The sequence below is a fragment of the Saimiri boliviensis genome, chromosome 4 (genome assembly GCF_048565385.1).
Source record: "Saimiri boliviensis isolate mSaiBol1 chromosome 4, mSaiBol1.pri, whole genome shotgun sequence".
In the NCBI taxonomy this organism is placed as follows: domain Eukaryota; kingdom Metazoa; phylum Chordata; class Mammalia; order Primates; family Cebidae; genus Saimiri; species Saimiri boliviensis.
The window spans coordinates 60142438-60160986 of NC_133452.1; the positions used below are offsets into that span (position 1 = coordinate 60142438).

Here is an 18549-nt window from a genome sequence, read left to right on the forward strand (position 1 = left end):
AAAGATGAGTAACTATGAAAGCGAGAGCATGGCTAGTCCTCAGAACAGCTAAGGCATGGGTCTCCCTCATTCCTTCACCCACCTGGGAATGTGAACACAGCAGCCAGCCAGTCCTACCTCCACGTTTCTCTCATGGGTCTTATTTCCATGAGTTGCAGAATTAAAACCAGGGCTGTGATAAACTACAACCGCAAAACTCACTTTTATTAAGCTTAACACAAAAATAATACAATAAAATAATTAGATGATTATTTTACAAATGAGTTAATTTTTTTAAACCTAGGGAAAGTCTGTTTTGCTTTGTTTTGAATCACAACTTTTTTTTTTTTTTTTTTGAGATGGAGTTTTGTTCTTGTTGCCCAGGCTGGAGTGCAATGGCGCAGTCTCGGCTCACTGCAACCTCTGCCTCCCAGGTTCAAGCGATTCTCCTGCCTCAGCCTCCTGAGTAGCTGGGATTACAGGTATACGCCACCACACCTGGCTAGTTTTGTATTTTTAGTAGAGACAGGGTTTCTCTATGCTGGCCAGACTGGTCTCGAACCCCCAACCTAAGGTGATCCGCCTGCCTCGGCCTTCCAAAGTGCTGGGATTACAGGTGTGAGCCACCATGCCCAGCCTTGAATCACAGCTTTTAAAGTCCTAAATAAATAGGCTCTTTCTACTCAGGCAAGTTTCAGCTACTGGTTTCTGTATAATCCCTGGCAGAAACACTCAGGAGAAAATAGGCTTGAATCAGACCTACTTACTGACCAGTGACCTCACTTCTCACCAAACAAAAAGGACAAAAATTCCTCTATGGGGGCTTTCACTCTATTTAAACCTCTTCAACAGTGCTGTTTACTGCCAAAGGGTGCATTTTGTTATCATGGAAGTATAAAGCAACTTAATTTAATGTTTTAAGTATTAAATGAAATGTACCAAAAATTTACTATTAGAAAATCAGGGAACCTTACATTAATAAATAATTTTTTTTTTTTTTTTTTTGAGATGAAGTCTCGCTTGGTCACCCATGCTGGAGTGCAGTAGCACGATCTTGGCTGACTGCAGCCTCCACCTCCTGGGTTCAGGCTATTCTTCTGCCTTAGCCTCCTAAGTAGCTGGGTCTACAGGCATGTGCCACCAAGCCCGGCTAATTTTTTTTAATTTTTAGTAGAGACGAGAGTTCACCATCTTGGCCAGGCTGGTCTTGAACTCCTGACCTCATGATCCACCTGCCTCGGCCTCCAAAGTGCTGGGATTACAGGCATGAGTCACCACACCCAGCCAGTAAATAATTTTTTAAAAAATTATAGCTAGCCAGGTATAGTAGCACACACCTGTAGTCCCAGCTACTCAGGAGGTTGAGGCAGGAGGCCTTGAGCCCAGGAGTTCAAGACCAGTTGGGACAACATAAACAAGATGCCTTCTCTAAAAAAAATTAATTTAATTTAAATGAAAATTATAGCTCTTGAATTTTAGAGCTTTATGGAAGCTTGGAGAGAACTGTAAAGAGGAAGAAAAGTAGAGGGGTTGGAAAGATCAGGAAATATAGAAATGAACAGATGGTTAAAAGTGAGTCAGACACGGGCCGGGCTCGGTGGCTCAAGCCTGTAATCCCAGCACTTTGGGAGGCCGAGGCGGGTGGATCACGAGGTCGAGAGATCGAGACCATCTTGGTCAACATAGTGAAACCCCGTCTCTACTAAAAATACAGAAAACTAGCTGGGCGTGGTGGCGCGTGCCTGTAATCCCAGCTACTCAGGAGGCTGAGGCAGGAGAATTGCCTGAACCCAGGAGGCGGAGGTTGCGGTGAGCCGAGATCGCGCCATTGCACTCCAGCCTGGGTAACGAGAGCGAAACTCCGTCTCAAAAAAAAAAAAAAAAAGTGAGTCAGACACAGCAGAACAAAAGAACATGTAAATTACCCTTGTCTTGTAATACTTTGTGTCTGCAAAGCTAGTTAGAGTTAATATTTACAATGGTTCTTTCTTACACATCATTTTATTTGATCCATACAAGATCATGCCAAGTTGGCCTGTCATGGCATGACCACTGACCTGTTTCCATAGGTTCTGGCATTACTGCCTGACCTGGAAGCAGCATAGCCTCAGGTTCTTAAGATTCACGTATACATTCTGGACTTAGAGAATCCACACATAGTCATTTAGTTTTCACACTTTTTTCCAGGTCCATACATTTTAAAGTTTGTAAGTCAGGGACTACCTGCACCTTTTAAAAATATAATTTATTCTGTCCCTTTATAGCAATGGTTGTCAAATTGTCTCTAAGGATTTCCATGCTGTCCTAAATAAATGTGTCCAGGAGATGACAGGGCTCTAGGCAATTTTTTAAAAATTGAGACTGAGTCTCTCTCTTTCACCCAGGCTAGAGTGCATTGGCATAATCTCAGCTCACTGCAACCTCCGCGTCCTTGGTTCAAGTGATTCTTCTGCCTCAGCCTCCTAAGTGTCTGGGATTACAGGCATGTACCACCACGCCCAGCTAATTTTTGTGTTTTTAGTAGCGATGGGGTTTTGCCCTGTTGGACAGACTGGTCTTGAACTCCTGGCCTCAAGGATCCCCCACCTTGGCCTCCCAAAGTGCTTGATTACAGGTGTGAGGCACCATGCCTCGCTGCTCTAGACACTTCTTCAACTGTTTTACATGTGGGCTTTTACATAGGTAGCAATTGTTTTGATAGGTGTTACGATTAACTGCTTTAAAGTTATCCCACAGTCACAGAATTTTTGGTAAAAATGTTACAACTTGTATCAATTTTCTTCCCCAATTTTTACAGAATTTAAGAAAAATAAATCAGAGTATCTAAAAGAAATGCCATACCATTCTGTTAAAACTTTCTGAATCTTTGCTGTGGGCAGATTTCCATTTCATGCAATTTTCTGTGAAATTAATGAGTTTTTTTCTTTATTTCACTGAATTGAATAAGGAGCATCAGTGTAATTATATAGACTCATTTGTACAAAAATGCCTCATTTGCATTTCATAAGGTTTCAGAGGTCTTTATTCAGTTTTCAACTTAACAGGCTGAAATTAACTACCAGATATGGCTTAATCACTTAGTTTGCTTAGTTTTGAAACTTAGAATAATAATAGCAATTGCAGTTTAATAAAATCTTATAGTTAATATTCATATTTCTCAGTTATTCTAAGAAATTTATAAAGTTATTGAATGAAAACTTTCATTGAATTTTTCATCCATTATTTCCCTCTGTGTATCTGAACTTGAAAGCAATGCTGGGAATGATATGTCTTCAAATTGGTAACCTGATAATCACTGTACAACTCTTTTTACTTCTGAATCTTACACTAAAAAAGCTATTGCTTTCCGCAAAATCTTGGTCAATCCAAACAAGGTTTCAGATTTAAATTTATTTGAAGATTACTAGAAATAAGCATAATTAATTTCCTTTCATCATCAACATTTTTAAACTACATGGGATGGAAAAGTACATGGAATTGAAATCTGCCCAAACATTTAGGTCCACACTTAGGCCAGTTAATGTGGTAGGAAGCCTGGAGCTAAAGCTTCCGGGAGACAAGGTTCCTGCCTTCACGTACTACAGAAAATGCTGTGTAAACCAATAATTACATAGAGTGTTGTAAGGACTGTCCAAAAGCTATGTGTAAGATGCTTGGGGGCCTGGGGGTTAGGTTAGGTCCACAGAAGACTTCTCAGAGGAGATATTTGTTTGTTTGAGAAAAACAAGTCTTGCTTTGTCGCTAGGCTGGAGTGCAGTGGAGCAATATTGGCTCACTGCAACCTCTGCCTCCAAGCGATTCTCCTGCCTCAGCCTCCTGAGTAGCTGGGACTACAGGCATGCACCACCACACCGAGCTAATTTTCATGTTTTTAGTAGAGATGAGGTTTCACCATGTTGACCAGGATGGTCTCAATCTCTTGACACGTGATCCACCTGCCTCAGCCTCCCAAAGTGCTGGAATTACAGGGGTGATCAGAGGAATCACCTGGCCCAGAGGAAGTGTTTTTAATGAGCATGGTGGTAGTTTGAAGGAAATGCCGAAACAGCATAAGAAAGTTTTCTGACCTTTATTCTTAATTAGAATACTGTATATATTTCCTTGTACATTATTAATTTTCTTAGCACACTGGTTTATGGTAAAGACAAACTAAAGCTGAATATTCAAATAGTTCTAATAAGGTTTTCCAGCTTATCTTTTTTAACAGCCCATTTGAAGGTTTGAAAGTAATTCAAAATAAATAGAATATTTACAGTTTGGAATGTATTGATAAATACGATTGAGATTGTCACCAAGGGTTCTATTTGTTTCTTAGATGTTACAATAAATTGAGATAATAGCAATGTGCTAATGACCTACTGATTATTGTCTTTCCTAGATGAAAACTTTTCAGTTCCTCATAATAAAAGAGGAGTTCTTGGAATGGCCAACAAAGGCCGCCACAGCAATGGGTCACAATTCTATATCACACTGCAAGCAACTCCTTATCTAGACAGAAAATTTGTGGCTTTTGGGTATGTATATTGTAGATTTGTCTATATAATGTTGATGCATATAAAATATTCAAAAATGTTTGGATATTGTATATAGTGTAAAAGTAGCTAAAAATAGGGCTTAAATGCAAAAATAATACAAATAGAGACAAAAGTATTTAAGAAATATTTTGCAAGAATTTTCCTATCTATAAAAACACAGAAACTGGCCAAGCACAGTGGCTTAGGCCTGTAATCTCAGCACTTTTGGAGGCTAACTTGGGAGGACTGCTTGAGCACAGGAGTTCAAGACCAACCTGGGCAACATAGCGAGACCCCATCTCTACAAAAAATTTTAAAATTAGCTGGCCAAGCATGGCGGCTTATGCCTGTAATCCCAGCACTTTGACAGGTCGAGGCAGGCGAAGGAGACCAGGAGTTCCAGAGCAGCCTGGCTAACTTGGTGAAACCCTGTCTCTACTAAAAATACAAAAATTAGGCATGGTGGTACATGCCTCTAATCCCAGCTACTGTGGAGGCTAAGGCAGGAGAATCACTTGAACGTGGGAGGCAGTTTTAGTGAGCTGATATCATACCACTGTACTCCAGCCTAGGTGTCAGAGCAAGACTGCCTCAAAAATAAATAGACCAGGTGTGGTGGCTCATGCCTGTAATCCCACACTTTGAGAGGCTGAGGCAGGCAGATCCCTTGAGGTCAGGAGTTCAAGCCTGGCCAACATGGCAAAACCCCATCTCTACTAAAACTACAAAAAATTAACTGGACATGGTGGTGCACTCCTGTAGCCCTGGCTACTCAGGAGACTGAGGCAGGAGAATTGCTTGAACCCGGGAGGTGGAGGTTTCAGTGACCGAGATTGTACCACTGCACTCCAGCCTGGATAACAGAGCAAGGCTGGGTCAAAATAAAATAAAATTAAATTAAATTTAAAAGTATTAGCTGGGTGTGGTGGTGCATGCCTGTAGTCCCAGCTACTGAAGAAGCTGAGGTGAGGGGGTTGCTTGAGCCTGGGAGCCATGATTATGTGACTACACTTCAGCCTGGGTAACAGAATGAGATCCTGTCTCAAAAATGTATGTAAAACAAGGCTGGGTACAGTGTCTTACGCCTGTAATTCCAGCATTTTGGGAGGCCGAGGCAGGTGGATCATGAGGTCAGGAGTTCAAGACCAGCCTGGCCAAAATGGTGAAACCCCATCTGTACTAAAAATACAAAAAATTAGCTGGGTGTGGTGGTGGGTACCTGTAATCCCAGCTACTGAGGAGGCTGAGGCAGAGAATTGCTTGAACCTGAACCTGGAAGGCAGAGGCTGCAGTAAGCCAAGATTATGCCATTGCACTCCAGCCTGGGCAACAGAGCAAGACTCTGTCTCAAACACACACATGCACACACACACACACACACACACATACACATACGTAAAACAAAATAAAAACAGAGAAACCATTTAGGCATAGTCATGATAATGTTCTTTCTGTGTCTCTATTTATCCATCTATCGATCTTCAGCCTTAAAGATATTATCAATTTGTAATTACTATGAATCATACCACAGTGCTTAATAATATAGATATACTAATATGTAGTAGTGAAGAGGTGAAGTCATTTAAGTAATTGTCCATGGACACCATAAAGAGGTAGATGAAAACTATTCAAGTTACATGTAACTTTTATTACTGAATGATTTTAAATATGGAAACATCACAGGTAGTAGTTATTATTAGAATATTATTATGCTTAAGACATGTGGACCTAAAATGAATGATGGAAATACTTTTCATCACTCCAGTGTTTTATATCGCTCTTTAATTACTGAGTGAATATGAGGCAGGGCTTACTTTGTGTTCCCTAAAATAATGTAAAGTATTTGGATTTTTCTGAATAACTGTTAGATTTATTCACTCCATAGGGAACATTATTGACTCTCCAGCACCTGGAATTTCATGCCACTTTAACCACAATAATTCCTTTAGTGTAATGCTTTCTGTGGTACTTCCAGGTTGAAAAATAGAAAGTGTATTTTCATCCAAAGGCTGTCTTTAAAGAGAGATAACATTACATTAATAGATGCATAGCCTAAAATAATGACTTGACTTCAGTTTTCCCTGGTCCCAAATAAATTGTATTCTGATTTTGAAAATGCATTGTTAAATTAGTTTTAAATTCACATAACATTTCCTTGGATCATTTAAATCTCTTGTCATGTTGCTGACAGTCTCTATCCTCTACCAACCGTGGTGATCCTTTGTCTCTAAGCTAAAGACACCTTTCTCAAACACAAACATGACTACTTGAAAACTTTTAGTGCCTCCATTACCCCTTCCACATCTGCCGAGCTTGGTGTCTACCATGGCATTCTAGGTCCTCCACTCTCTGGCCCCACATCTTTTTTCAACCCTCTCTTCTGCTGTTTTCCCAACTCATTCAAATAGAATTTTGTTAGGCACCTGTAGTATGCCATTCGTAATACTCAGTGCTGGGGGAAAAGTGACAAGGTACAATCCCTGCTCTTCAGGGAGCTTAGAGCATATTAGGAAAAACAGGTCAAATAACCAGCAGCTATGTGACAGTGAGACATGGGCTATGCAAACTGCGTACAAGGTGCATTGGGAGGTGGGAAAGAAAACACCCTGCAACACCTTCCATCAAAGGGAGCATAGAGCCTTACAGGGCCACAGTGGAGTGGAGAGCACTCGGTCTCCTTTTGATGATTCCAATTCTCTATGATCCACCTTCCTCTTAGGGAAATCTCTAATTTTTGTTATTATCACTCTAGCCTCTGGGAGGCACTGCCCCTCTTCTTTTCTGCCTCAAGTATGATCTCAGTGTATTCCTTAAATCTCTAAATTGAAAAAAAAAAAAAGAAAAAAGTCTCCAAATTACAGTTGAGGCTCAGCTGGAATATTTAAACAAGACCTTACAGAATGCTAAGGGAGAAGCAGAAAGGTAAGATATAATAGGCAACTAGATAATCTAGTTAAACTAATGAAATAGAACTCCTTCAGGGATACCTTCCTTCCCAGGTGTAGTGCTGCCTCTTCCCTAGCATCTCTCAGTATCCCCAGGTGTGTCTGAGCTTTTGGAAGCCCAGACGTGGTTAGCAAGGTCCAGAGTGATGCAGAAATTTCCTCTGATCCAAGACAGACACTCCTTCCAAGCCCATTTTCAGGTACGTGAACCTGCCACTCCCTCAGATGGGTGACACTGGGAATGTCCTTCAGGAAAGACCATAGCAATCCACAGAGCATGGCCTGGCCCAGTGGTCTCACAGAGAAAGAATATCACAAAACAAGCCTGTAAGCTCTCCATTCATGCACACATATGGTAGATGGGGTGCTAGTGGGAGGGGGAATTATTTCATTTTAAGAGACTTGTAAGGTGGGAGGGGGTCATGGAAAGTTTCATAAGAAGACGAGCTAAGGGGCGAAAAGTCAAGTAGAAATTAGCCAGATAGAGAAGCTAGAAATCAGAATGAGTCAAATCAATTTTAGTGTGAAGGGGTTCCACAGAGAGGTCCTGAGGAGTACAAGAGCATTTCATCTACAAGCCATCTGGTCTGGTCAGAGCTTAGTGCCCAGGGGAGAATGGAGAGGGTGGAGGCTGGATGAGAGGGTCAGCCAGGGCCCAGCTCCCAATGGGCCGCAGGTGCCATGCTGCTGAGCACGAGCCTCACCCAAGGGTGCTAGGGGCCATGGGAGAATTTTACATTGTGAGCAACATACCCAGCTTGTCATTTTTGAAGGGAAAAAAGGAATGATTGGCAAAGGATGAAAAAGAACTAGCAAGACCACTTAAGAAGCTATGGTTATAATAGGCCATAAATGAAGTCTTGCTTGAAAGCACCAGCAGTACAGATGAACAGACGATAAGTGGACAAACTCAAGACATTGAGAATTTAGAGTCGAGGGCAAGGACCTGAGCAGAGTCCAGGCCAGCACTGTCCAGTAGAACGCTCTGTGATGACAGAAATGCCCAGCCCAGTATGATGCCCACTGGCTACACATGGCTACTGGGTACTTGAAGTGTGGCTAGTGTGACTAAGGAACTATATCTAATACTAATTAAAGTGGGGTTTTTTTGACAAGGTTTTGCTCTGTTGCCCAGGCTGGAGTGCAGTGGTGCGATCTCAGCTCACTCAACCTCTGTTTCCCGGGTTCAAGCAATTCTCATGCCTCGGTCTCCCAAGTAGCTGGGATTACAGGCATGCACCACCATGCCTGGCTAATTTTTGTATTTTTGGTAGAGATAGGGTTTCACCATGTTAGCCAAGCTAGTCTTGAACTCCTGACCTCAAGTGAGCCATCCACCTCAGCCTCCCAAAGTGCCGGAATTACAGGTGTGAGCCACTGAAACTCGCAGTCTATAATTAAGTTTAAATAGCCGCATGTGGCTAGTGTCGACCATACTGGAGAGTGAAAGCCTAGAGTAACTCCTAGGATTTGGGAACTGGTTGGATGGGTGGTACCATTCACCAAGATAGAGAATAGAAGGAGGAGGATTTGGAAGAGAAGATCATGAGTTCAGATTGGACAAGTTTCATAATAGGATACCTATAGGATAGCCAGTTGGCGGCATCCCAGGAGGTGGATATTCAAGTTGGGTCAGGGCTGGAGATGTAATTTGGAAGTAATTTGTAGACTGGCAGCCAAGCTGCAGCCAGACCATAGTACCAACACCCCAAGAACCGTCTCTGTGCCTTTGCTTACCTTGTCTTGTTGGAGAACAGGCTTCATACTCTTATTTGGACAGAAACGAATCTATTTATACTCTGCTCTTCATCCTCAGAATGTACCTTGTGTTGCCCTGTGTGGTGGTTTCTGATTGGGATGGCAAAAATAGAGCCCAAAGGCAAAGAGAGGGCTAAAGTACAGTTGGTGTCAGCACTGACCACACCCCCATAAAGGCTCACCTTCCCCTCGGCCACTGTCCCAGCCTAAGCATTGGCAGAGGGCACCAGTCCTATTTCTTGGCCTCTCTGCCCTCTTTTCATGGAAAGAACCATCAGAAGTCTAGCTCCACTCCCCAGGAAGTTCTAGCTCATGGCCAGCAAGTGTCTACAGAGATCTAGCATGGCTTTTATTTTTTATTTTTACTTTTTTGGAGATGAGTCTCACTCTATGGCCCAGGCTGAGTGCAGTGGTGCAAACTCGGCTCACTGCATCCTCCACTTCCCAGGTTGAAGCAATTCTCCTGCCTCAGCCTCCCAAGCAGCTTGGATTACAGGCATGTACTGCCAAGCCTGGCTAATTTTTGGTATTTTAATAGAGATGGGGTTTTACCATGTTACCCCCAGGCTGGTCTCGAACTCCTGAGCTCAGTCAGTCTGCCTGCCTTGGCCTCCCAAAGTGCTGGGATTACAGGCTTGAGCCACCGCATCCAGTCTAAATTAGCATGGCTTTGAGCTGTCTTTTATTCATGCACTCAGTGGATGTTGTCAGGTGCCTAGTATATGCCAGGCATTATGCTAGGCACTGAGCCTGAGCGCACACATGATCCCTGCCATCATGGGAGAATCAGAAATCAATCAAAGAAGCATGCAAACAAATGTAAGCTTGCAACTCTGGGAACTTCTCTAAAGGAGAGAGAGGGAACATAAGCAAGGTGTCCTGGGAAACTTCACTGAATAAGTGATGACTGAGCTGAGGTCTGAAGGAAGACCAGGAGGTGACCATGCCAACGGGTAGGGGTCAGAGAGTAATGGAGGAGCTGTGGAAGAAGGGAGCATGGAACCCTTGAGGTACTGAAAGCCAGTCTGGCTGGAGCAGAGAGCAAGAGGAAGCATGTGGCCAGACCTCCCAGGAGGCCATGGGAGATAGACTGTGCAGGCCCTGGTCTTTATCATAAGGATACTGGGAAATTATTGTCATATGTGCAGGCCCTGGTCTTTTTCATAAGGATACTGGGAAATTATTGTCGTATTTTGAACAAGGAGGTGACCACAGATTTCTAGTTCTAAAAGACCATGCTGGCTAGGTATGGTGACTCACACCTATAATCCCAACACTTTGGGAGGTCAAAGTGGGAGAACCGCTTGAGGCCAGGAGTTCAAGACAAGCCTGGGCAACATAGCAAGATCCCATCTGTACAAAAATAAATAAATAAATAATATTGGCCAGGCATAGTGGCACACACCTGGCTACTCAGGAGCCTGAGGCAGGAAGATCACTTGAGCTAGGAGATCAAGGCTGTAGTGAGCTAAGATCATGCCACGTCACTCCAGCCTGGGCAACAGAGTGAGACTGTCTCAAAAAAAAAAAAAAAAAATCACCCTGACTGCAGGGAGAACAGAGAGGGGAGGGTGCCAAGCAGATGGAGGAAGCCAGCTCAGAGCCAAGGCAAGAGGGCCGGCTGTCTGGATGATGGCCCTGGGTACCGTAGGTGAGGCAAAGTGGACACATCCAGAGAGGTTTAGGATACTTGGGGCTGATGTTCATTTAATTTTTAGGAAATACTCTTAGTTACAGCTGAATAGGACTCCATTTTGGAATGTAAGTTATATGTGAAAATTTATGACTGACTAAATTTTCCATTTTTTTCTCCTATGTAGGCAATTGATTGAAGGAACAGAAGTGCTTAAACAACTAGAATTAGTTCCCACAGAGAATGAAAGACCAATACCTATGTGTAGAATTATTGACAGTGGAGATCCTTATGCTTGATTTTCATATCAGTATTTTCTGTGATAATGTATTACTTTGCATCTGATCAGCTCTTTGTAGATTTAATTAAATAGTACTTGATAAATATAATATGAAAGCCGTGGCAGACACTGTAGGTTGCCTCATCTACACCCAATCTCTCTGCATCTTCCTTTCCTGCCTCTCTTATAGAAATTGTGAAAGGGGAATACTCAATTTCCTAGCCTCCTTTGCAGCCGGGGGTGGCCATGAGAGATGGTTCTGGCCAACAAGACAGGAGTAGAATGCCAGTGGTCCTGCCCCTTCCCCTTCATCCAGTCTGGAATGTGCAGAGACTGGAGCTGCAGCTGTAGCCTTGAGGCCATAAAGAAAAGTACTGCAGAGATGTCAGCACCAGTCTCTTGAGCTGTGAGACCAATCCCAGGAACCACCTGCTCTGGACTTCTTAGTATATGAGACGAACAGACCCCTGTGTTGTTTATGTTACTGTTGGTTGAGAAGGTTGTTATTTCTAGACAAAAACATTCTTAATTGAGCAACATACCTGATAGCCTAAGACATTTGTAATAGAATTTGGTTCTTGTTTGTAACTACATGTACCCCAGGAGACTCTTGGTAAGGAACCAAATAGGAATGATGCAAAAGAAAAAGCAATTCATTGTAATATCTCACTGTTTGTACATAGCATTCGGAAAGGGTATCTACACTTTGGATGTTTTTTTATATGACATGAACATCATCCTTCTCTCTCTGAGCCATACCAACCCTATGAAAACCAGGTGCTGTGTTACAGTCCCCGTGGTGGCTGACTCATGTGATGTTATTGGAGATCCAGCTTTATCAGCTACTCTGGAATCTAAAGTTCTCAAGCTCATGTCACCTGGGGAGATTTTTTTAGTGTAACCTAATAGACCTTGTCCTTGACCTACTGAGGCAGAGTTCCCAGGCATGGGGCAGAGATTCTGTGTTCATTTAGCTCTTTCCCCAGGGTTCCCATTTAGGGCACTAGTCACCTGGGAATCACTGCAAGGCATAAGGAACTGCTTCCAGCCCCCATGGTGTAGTGTAGGCGGGAGAATGCTTGACTCTGCTATTGGTGACTTTGCTCAGCTCCTGTTAACACCACTACCCTGTGCCCCTGCTCTGCCCAGACTGAGTGCTTTTCTTACCCTAAACAGAATGAGGTTTGTTGTCCAAGAATGATCTCTATTTACATCAGTCTTAGAGGGGCAGGCCTCTAATGGATATGGGGCTTGCCAAAAGTAAGCATAGCCTTTTTTTTTTTTTTTTTTTTTTTTACTTTTTATTTTGCAATAATTATAGATTCACAGGAAGTTGCAAAAATAGTCCAGAGCAGTCCTGTGTACCTTTCACCCATTTTCCCTAGTGGTTACAGTAATAAAATGGTAGTACAATATCAAAACCAGGCAACTGACGCTGGTACAATGTATGTGATACCATTTTATCATGAGTATATTCATGTAACCAACACCCAAAAGAAAATACAGAACCTTTCCGGCACCACAAAGACCCCCTTCCAGTATGCCTTTATAGTCACACCCACTCCCCTGCCCCCTGCCATTCCTGACTACTGACAACTGGCATTTGCTTTTGTTTTTTTAATGACAGCTTTATTGCTATATGACATATAACAATATGTCTTTATGCTAAGACCTGAGGTGGATGGGAAGAAGCAGACCACCTATGTTACATCCTCAACTGACCCAGAGCAGCATAGTGTTAAGAATGTGTGTTCTAGAGCCAGACTGCTAGGGTTTGAATCCTGGCTCTGCCATTCCCTAGCTGCACGAACTCAGGCAAGAACTTTTCTGTGCGTCAATTTCTTCATCCAAGAAACATACCTACTACATAGGATTGTCGTGAGGGTTCCGTGAATCAATAATTTGAATAAGAACCTAGAAGAGGAACTGGTCTACTGTAAGTGTTCGATAAATTTTATACTCAATAAATTACTAATGTGTAACCTTCAGGGTATAGCCTCAGAGCTTGGCTTTTTGAAAGCTCTCCAGTGACTCTAAAAGCCAGATTTGGGAAACCCTGAGGAGAGTCTTCCTCTTCCTATACTCACAGACTTCTGGGCAGTCTGAGAACTCAGGTGATTCTACAGCCTCCGGACCCTCTCACTGGGCCTTTGGCGGGGTTCCTCAGGTCACACTGGGGGCATCTCAGACAAAAGGGAGCTCGGCTTGCTACCAGGATTCAAAACAAATGGTGAATGAAAATTGATGCTTTGCAAGTAGCCCAGTAAAAACACATGACAAGCGTTGCTCATGTAATAACAAGCAGCAGGGCAGTTCTTACTGGTGATGAACCTGTATATTAATGGCATTAGGCATTTTATCTGATGTTGTGAAAGAACTGGGATATTTGTGTGGGTGTAAGAAACTGATTCCAGCTCCCTTGGTTAGCAGGAGTAAAGAGATAGAATTCTGCCAGTCTTAAGGATGGTGAGTTCATGGTCCCTTTGTTCACTCTAACTTTCCACTTCTGGGCTATAGAAACCTCAGCCACACATCTATCTATGCAGTGGTTCTTATCAGCACCACTTTAAAGTATACACACTGATTCTTCTGTGCTAGAATGATTTGTATGTTTAACCTCATAGTTGAAGAAACTGTTACATGGACTCAAAAGTTTACTCCAGTGAACTCCACATGTAAGACTTTGATTTAATCAAATTGAAAGACTTTAATTAAACAGAAGGGATTCTAGATTTTTCCACATCTACAAATAAGACCATAAAGTCCTTCTGATGATTTACACAAAGTGCTAAGTTATGTGTCTAAACTTGCTCTAACTGCTGACATGGCAAAGTCAAGTACATATGCTGTATCTTATACTAGGCCATGTGAATAAGGGAGTGCATAGCTAAACATTTTTCTTATATGGGGAGATTTGAGGTAAATGTTTACAATTTTATCCAAGGAATTTGTTTGTCCCAACTGCAAACAGTGCCAGTTATTTGTTAAGGAATCGATGGTCTGGCAACCTCAGGATTCCAGATCCTGAGTTTTTATAGTTTATAGATATTTTAAATGAAGCATATTTGTTTTAGAACCACCAGTCTAGCAATGTGATGGTCAAATCACTTAACCTTTCACTGTCCTCATTTGTAAAAATAACAACTTGAATTGCTAGCTTTCTTCTGGCTCTAAAACTTTAGTGATTTTTCTGAGAAAATATATAAAATCAATAATAATTTCATAAGTGAAAAAGGGGTACATCTGTCTTACAGTGGTGTGAGGATTGAGACAGCAGGTGAAGGTGCTTCTACTAATGCTTGGCGCACAGCAGATACTCCCTAAGAATTACTTTCCTTTCTGAAATGTCTCCCTGTAAAAACTAATCTACCACTGAAAGAATATCATCATCATTTCAAGAAATATCAAGCCCTTTTTATACTGAGTGTTAGCAGTTCTCACTAACATCAGATTAACTTTCAATCAGCTGAACTAGTTCAAAGGTATATCTTTAAAAATAAAATTTATCTCTACCATACCTAGCAATATTCTCTCTTATGGAGACTCATTTTTTAAACTATATTGATCTTACTATCCCCTACACTTCCCAAAATGGAATCACCACTTAAATCTGGCAAGTCTTAAGACTTTCATATATCATACACAATATTGGTGACAAACTCAGTAGTAATGTATACAACATGAAATTACAAGTTGCATATTTGATAGAGGGCTTTGTAAGGTGATAAATCACAGGTTCACCCAGGCTGGAGTGCAGTGGCACGATCTTGGCTCACTGCAACTTCCACCTCGTGGGTTCAAGCAATTCTCCTGCCTCAGCCTCCCAAGTAGCTGGAATTATAGGCGCCCACACCATGCCCAACTGATTTTTGTATTTTTAGCAGAGACAGGGTTTTGCCATGTTGGCCAGGCTGGTCTTGAACTCCTGACGGGTGATCTGCCGCCTCAACCTCCCAAAGTGCTAGGATTGCAGGCATGAGCCACTGCACCCAGCCATACTCCAACTTTAATACTATACACATGGACATATTTTCTGGGAATCTTGTTAAAATGTAGGTTCTGATTCAGGAGATCTGACGGGGAGGCCCGAGACTCTGCATTTCTATTGCATTTCTAGGTGATACAAATGATACTGGTTCGAGAACCACATTCTAGGAAGCACAATAAAGCACTGGATTTCCACCTGAGCTGCAGACTAGAAACACCTGGGAAGCTTTTAAAACTGATGGCCAGACGTTACTCCAGACTAATTAAATTGGTATCCAGGCATTTATTTCAGTATTTTTCAATGCCCACCACCACCGCCGCCGCTACCAGGTAGTTCCAGTGGGCAGCCAAGGTTAAGAACAACTGCTCTAAAGTGTAATGTTCCCCCTCTGGAACTCTGGCACACTTTTCAAAGAAACATCCATAGTCAAAGTGGAGAGCCTCCTAATGAGAGTATCTCTAGAATTTCACACTCAATCACAATATTAAGAATCTGAATATACAGTTTTAGCTTACTATTAATATTTGATTTGTTCCAGTCATTCTCTGTCAAAACTGATTCAAATACTACTAAACGAGCTTTAATATGTGCTGTTAAAACTGTCTTTTTAGATGCCAGCTCTTCCTTCCCGCCTATACCCCTCTAGATGAATCTGCCCTGACCCACAGCTGAAGAGTGGCTGCACTCAGGGAGCTGTTTGTGCATCTGCCCTCCTGCACTTTTATTTTATTTTTGAGGCGGAGTCTCACTCTGTTGCCCAGGTTGGAGTGCAGTGTGGTGCAATCTCCGCTCACTGCAACCTCCATCTCCCAGGTTCAATTGATTCTTCTGCCTCAGCCTCCCACCTGTAACTAGGACTACAGGTGCCCACCACCATGCCAGGCTCCTCCTGTGCTTTTCAATGCAGCTATTTTTGGCAAGGGTGGACAACTGACTGAAATAAGCCAGTTTGTTCATTTATTCATTATTTTTTTAAAATATTAAGTGCAGAGAATAAACTGGTGAGCACTGCCTCTATTCTGAGTTAATCTAGCAAGAAAGATAATTGCTATGTAATCTAGTATATGCTTTGTTACGGGAAAGTCCAGGGTGCACAGAGCAAAAACGCCTTTTGCGGTATGGGAGTGGGGAGAAAGGGGTAAATATTTTAAGAACAGCTTCAGATGAGAGTGACAGCTTAGCTGAGAGACCTGAAAGGAGAAGTAGGAGTTGGTCAGATGCCAGAATGGTCTAGGCAGACGAAATTGCATGGATGAAGATTCAGATGCAAAAGAAAACATGACCAGTTAGGACAGGTGTCCCCAAACTATGGCCCGCGGGCCGCATGCGGCCCCCTGAGGCCATTTATCCAGCCCCCCGCCGCACTTCAAGAAGGGGCACCTCTTTCATTGGTGGTCAGTGAGAGGAGCACAGTATGTGGCAGCCCTCCAACGGTCTGAGGGACAGTGAACTGGCCCCCTGTGTAAAAAGTTTGGGGACGCCTGAGTTAGGAGAATTGGGAGTTCAGGGAGCTCTAGTGTAGACTTCATGGATGGAGTAGGTAACAGACATGTTGGGAAGGCATGGGTACGTCAGTCAAGTTATCTTTTTCAAGAGCTGTTAACTGGAATACTGGGCAATGGAAATGATTGGCTATGGGGAGGTAGGTCTGGCAATGTCAGGTAGGGTTGAAGCCTGAAACGAAGTCCTAGCAAACCAGGTCCACATGCTAAGGATTCCTCCTTTTAAGTTCAGGTCTCCCTTGGTTCTCCCATACTTGATTTCCCACCGCTGAATGCCTAAACAATTTATTATATATTTTTATGAGGGAGGAGACCTAAGCATCTAAGACCACCTCCCCCTTGACTTCCACATTGATTTCAATAGCAGAAGTAAAGGCTGGCAGACTGGGAGCCACCTTAACTGCCCTCCTATAAATAACAGGCATGGTGTGGAGGAATCTTTCCAGCAGGCATTGTTTTTACTTAAACAGGATCAAACCCCCACCTAAGCCACATACTCCCTGCCTACTCCATGGACCAAAACCCTTTCACGTGTAATTTCTAGAGTTGTAAGCCTTTATAAGGACAGGGATTTTCTTTGTTCAAGGGCTTGGCTATTTGGGGCATTCACATCTGCCACAGCCCCCCCGGCCGAATAAATCACCACTTCCTTCCCAGTTCAGTGTTCCAGAGGTTTGTTTTGTGGTCTGTCCTGCTTTACTTACAGTGAATGGATTCCCTTTAAAATAAGCTAGTACAAGAGGGTTTGTACTTCTTGCTATCAAGTAGTGGAGCCAAACCTCTGATAATAATCAGGGGTCGCTGGATGTTAATTATACCTCCAGATAGAGAAGGCAGAGTCCTGTTAGGAGTGTTGGTCTATTTGTTTGGGGAAAGGTATTGAAAGAAGGCTGAAGCATTTTTTTAAGATTTGCTGTTTAAAAACTTGGAGCTTATACTGCTATAAGATTCATAAGCACAGAAGCACTCTGTCTGCCTTCAAGAAAATAAATGGTTAAGAAGGTCGCTTTAACAACCAATCAATCTAATTGCAAGCAAAGTGTCTAAGAGGAAATAACCTGAGTGATGGCTGACTCTGCAGACAGAACGCTCTTGACAGTGCTTTTCAACTGTTTTTTATTTTTATATTTAACAATACTGGGAGATATTTTTGGTTGTCACAACTGAGAGGTGGGGTGCCTCTGTCATCTACTGAGTAGAGGCTAGGAATGCTGTTGAACATCCAACAATGCACAGGACAAGCAGGAATGAGTCAGCCCAAAATCTCAATAGTGCCAAGATTGAGAAACCCTGCTCCATGACAACAATAAACAGAGCTTTACTCTTTCAGGAACTGAAAACAAAAGTTGTTTCTCTGGGATGGTGAAAATGATTTTGGAACTCCCTTGATCTACGTCTGCAGTTGCCATGCAAAGTTAGTCAATGGTTTTCTAGTCTTAAAACAAGAGCGTGAAGTGTCCCTTTATCAGGACAGAGGAATATCTGAGGACTAGAGTTCAACATCCAGGTGACAATGGTGGCCACAGAGGGGTGTGTTTATCCTGGGGTGGAAAGAAGATAAGACACCACACTTTGAGAGCAGAGCTTTATTTACATACTCAACATTAAAAAAAAAAATTAAAGTTGCTTTGTGCCTTCATTTGGTCTGGGTGCCAGATAGTCAAGTGTTAAATATAGTGAGAGGCCTCCTGAGAGAAGAGGATACATTTCTTTGTTTGAAGGGCTGATGGTGGGAGCTCACTTCCTTGTCGGTGTTCTCATGCTTCTGGCCACCGGCTGGATCAGTCAAAACTGTCAGGTTTTGTTTACATCCAAGCAACACCACTCCAACTAGTGTAGTCATTGGAACAAATGTTCATAGTCATGAGGATACAGAAGGATTACAATGATTAGATTCCAAGGGTAAATAAAAGCTTTCTATTTGAGCAAAAAGGTAAAACACTATGCAGT

General features: G+C 42.5%; 1 protein-coding gene across 3 annotated transcripts in view; it reads left to right on the forward strand.

The window, feature by feature from the left end:
• The window catches only part of PPIL6 (peptidylprolyl isomerase like 6), a 48930-nt gene extending 35833 nt beyond the window's left edge, over window positions 1-13097 (forward strand). For all 3 annotated transcript variants that reach the window (XM_010346458.3, XM_074397632.1, XM_039467620.2), the window contains 2 exons: window positions 4358-4493; window positions 11017-13097. In XM_010346458.3, coding sequence (XP_010344760.2) covers window positions 4358-4493; window positions 11017-11128 — 248 coding nt within the window. In that variant the 3' untranslated portion in view covers window positions 11129-13097. The remainder of the gene's footprint in view (window positions 1-4357; window positions 4494-11016) is intronic.
• Window positions 13098-18549: the final 5452 nt, after the last annotated feature.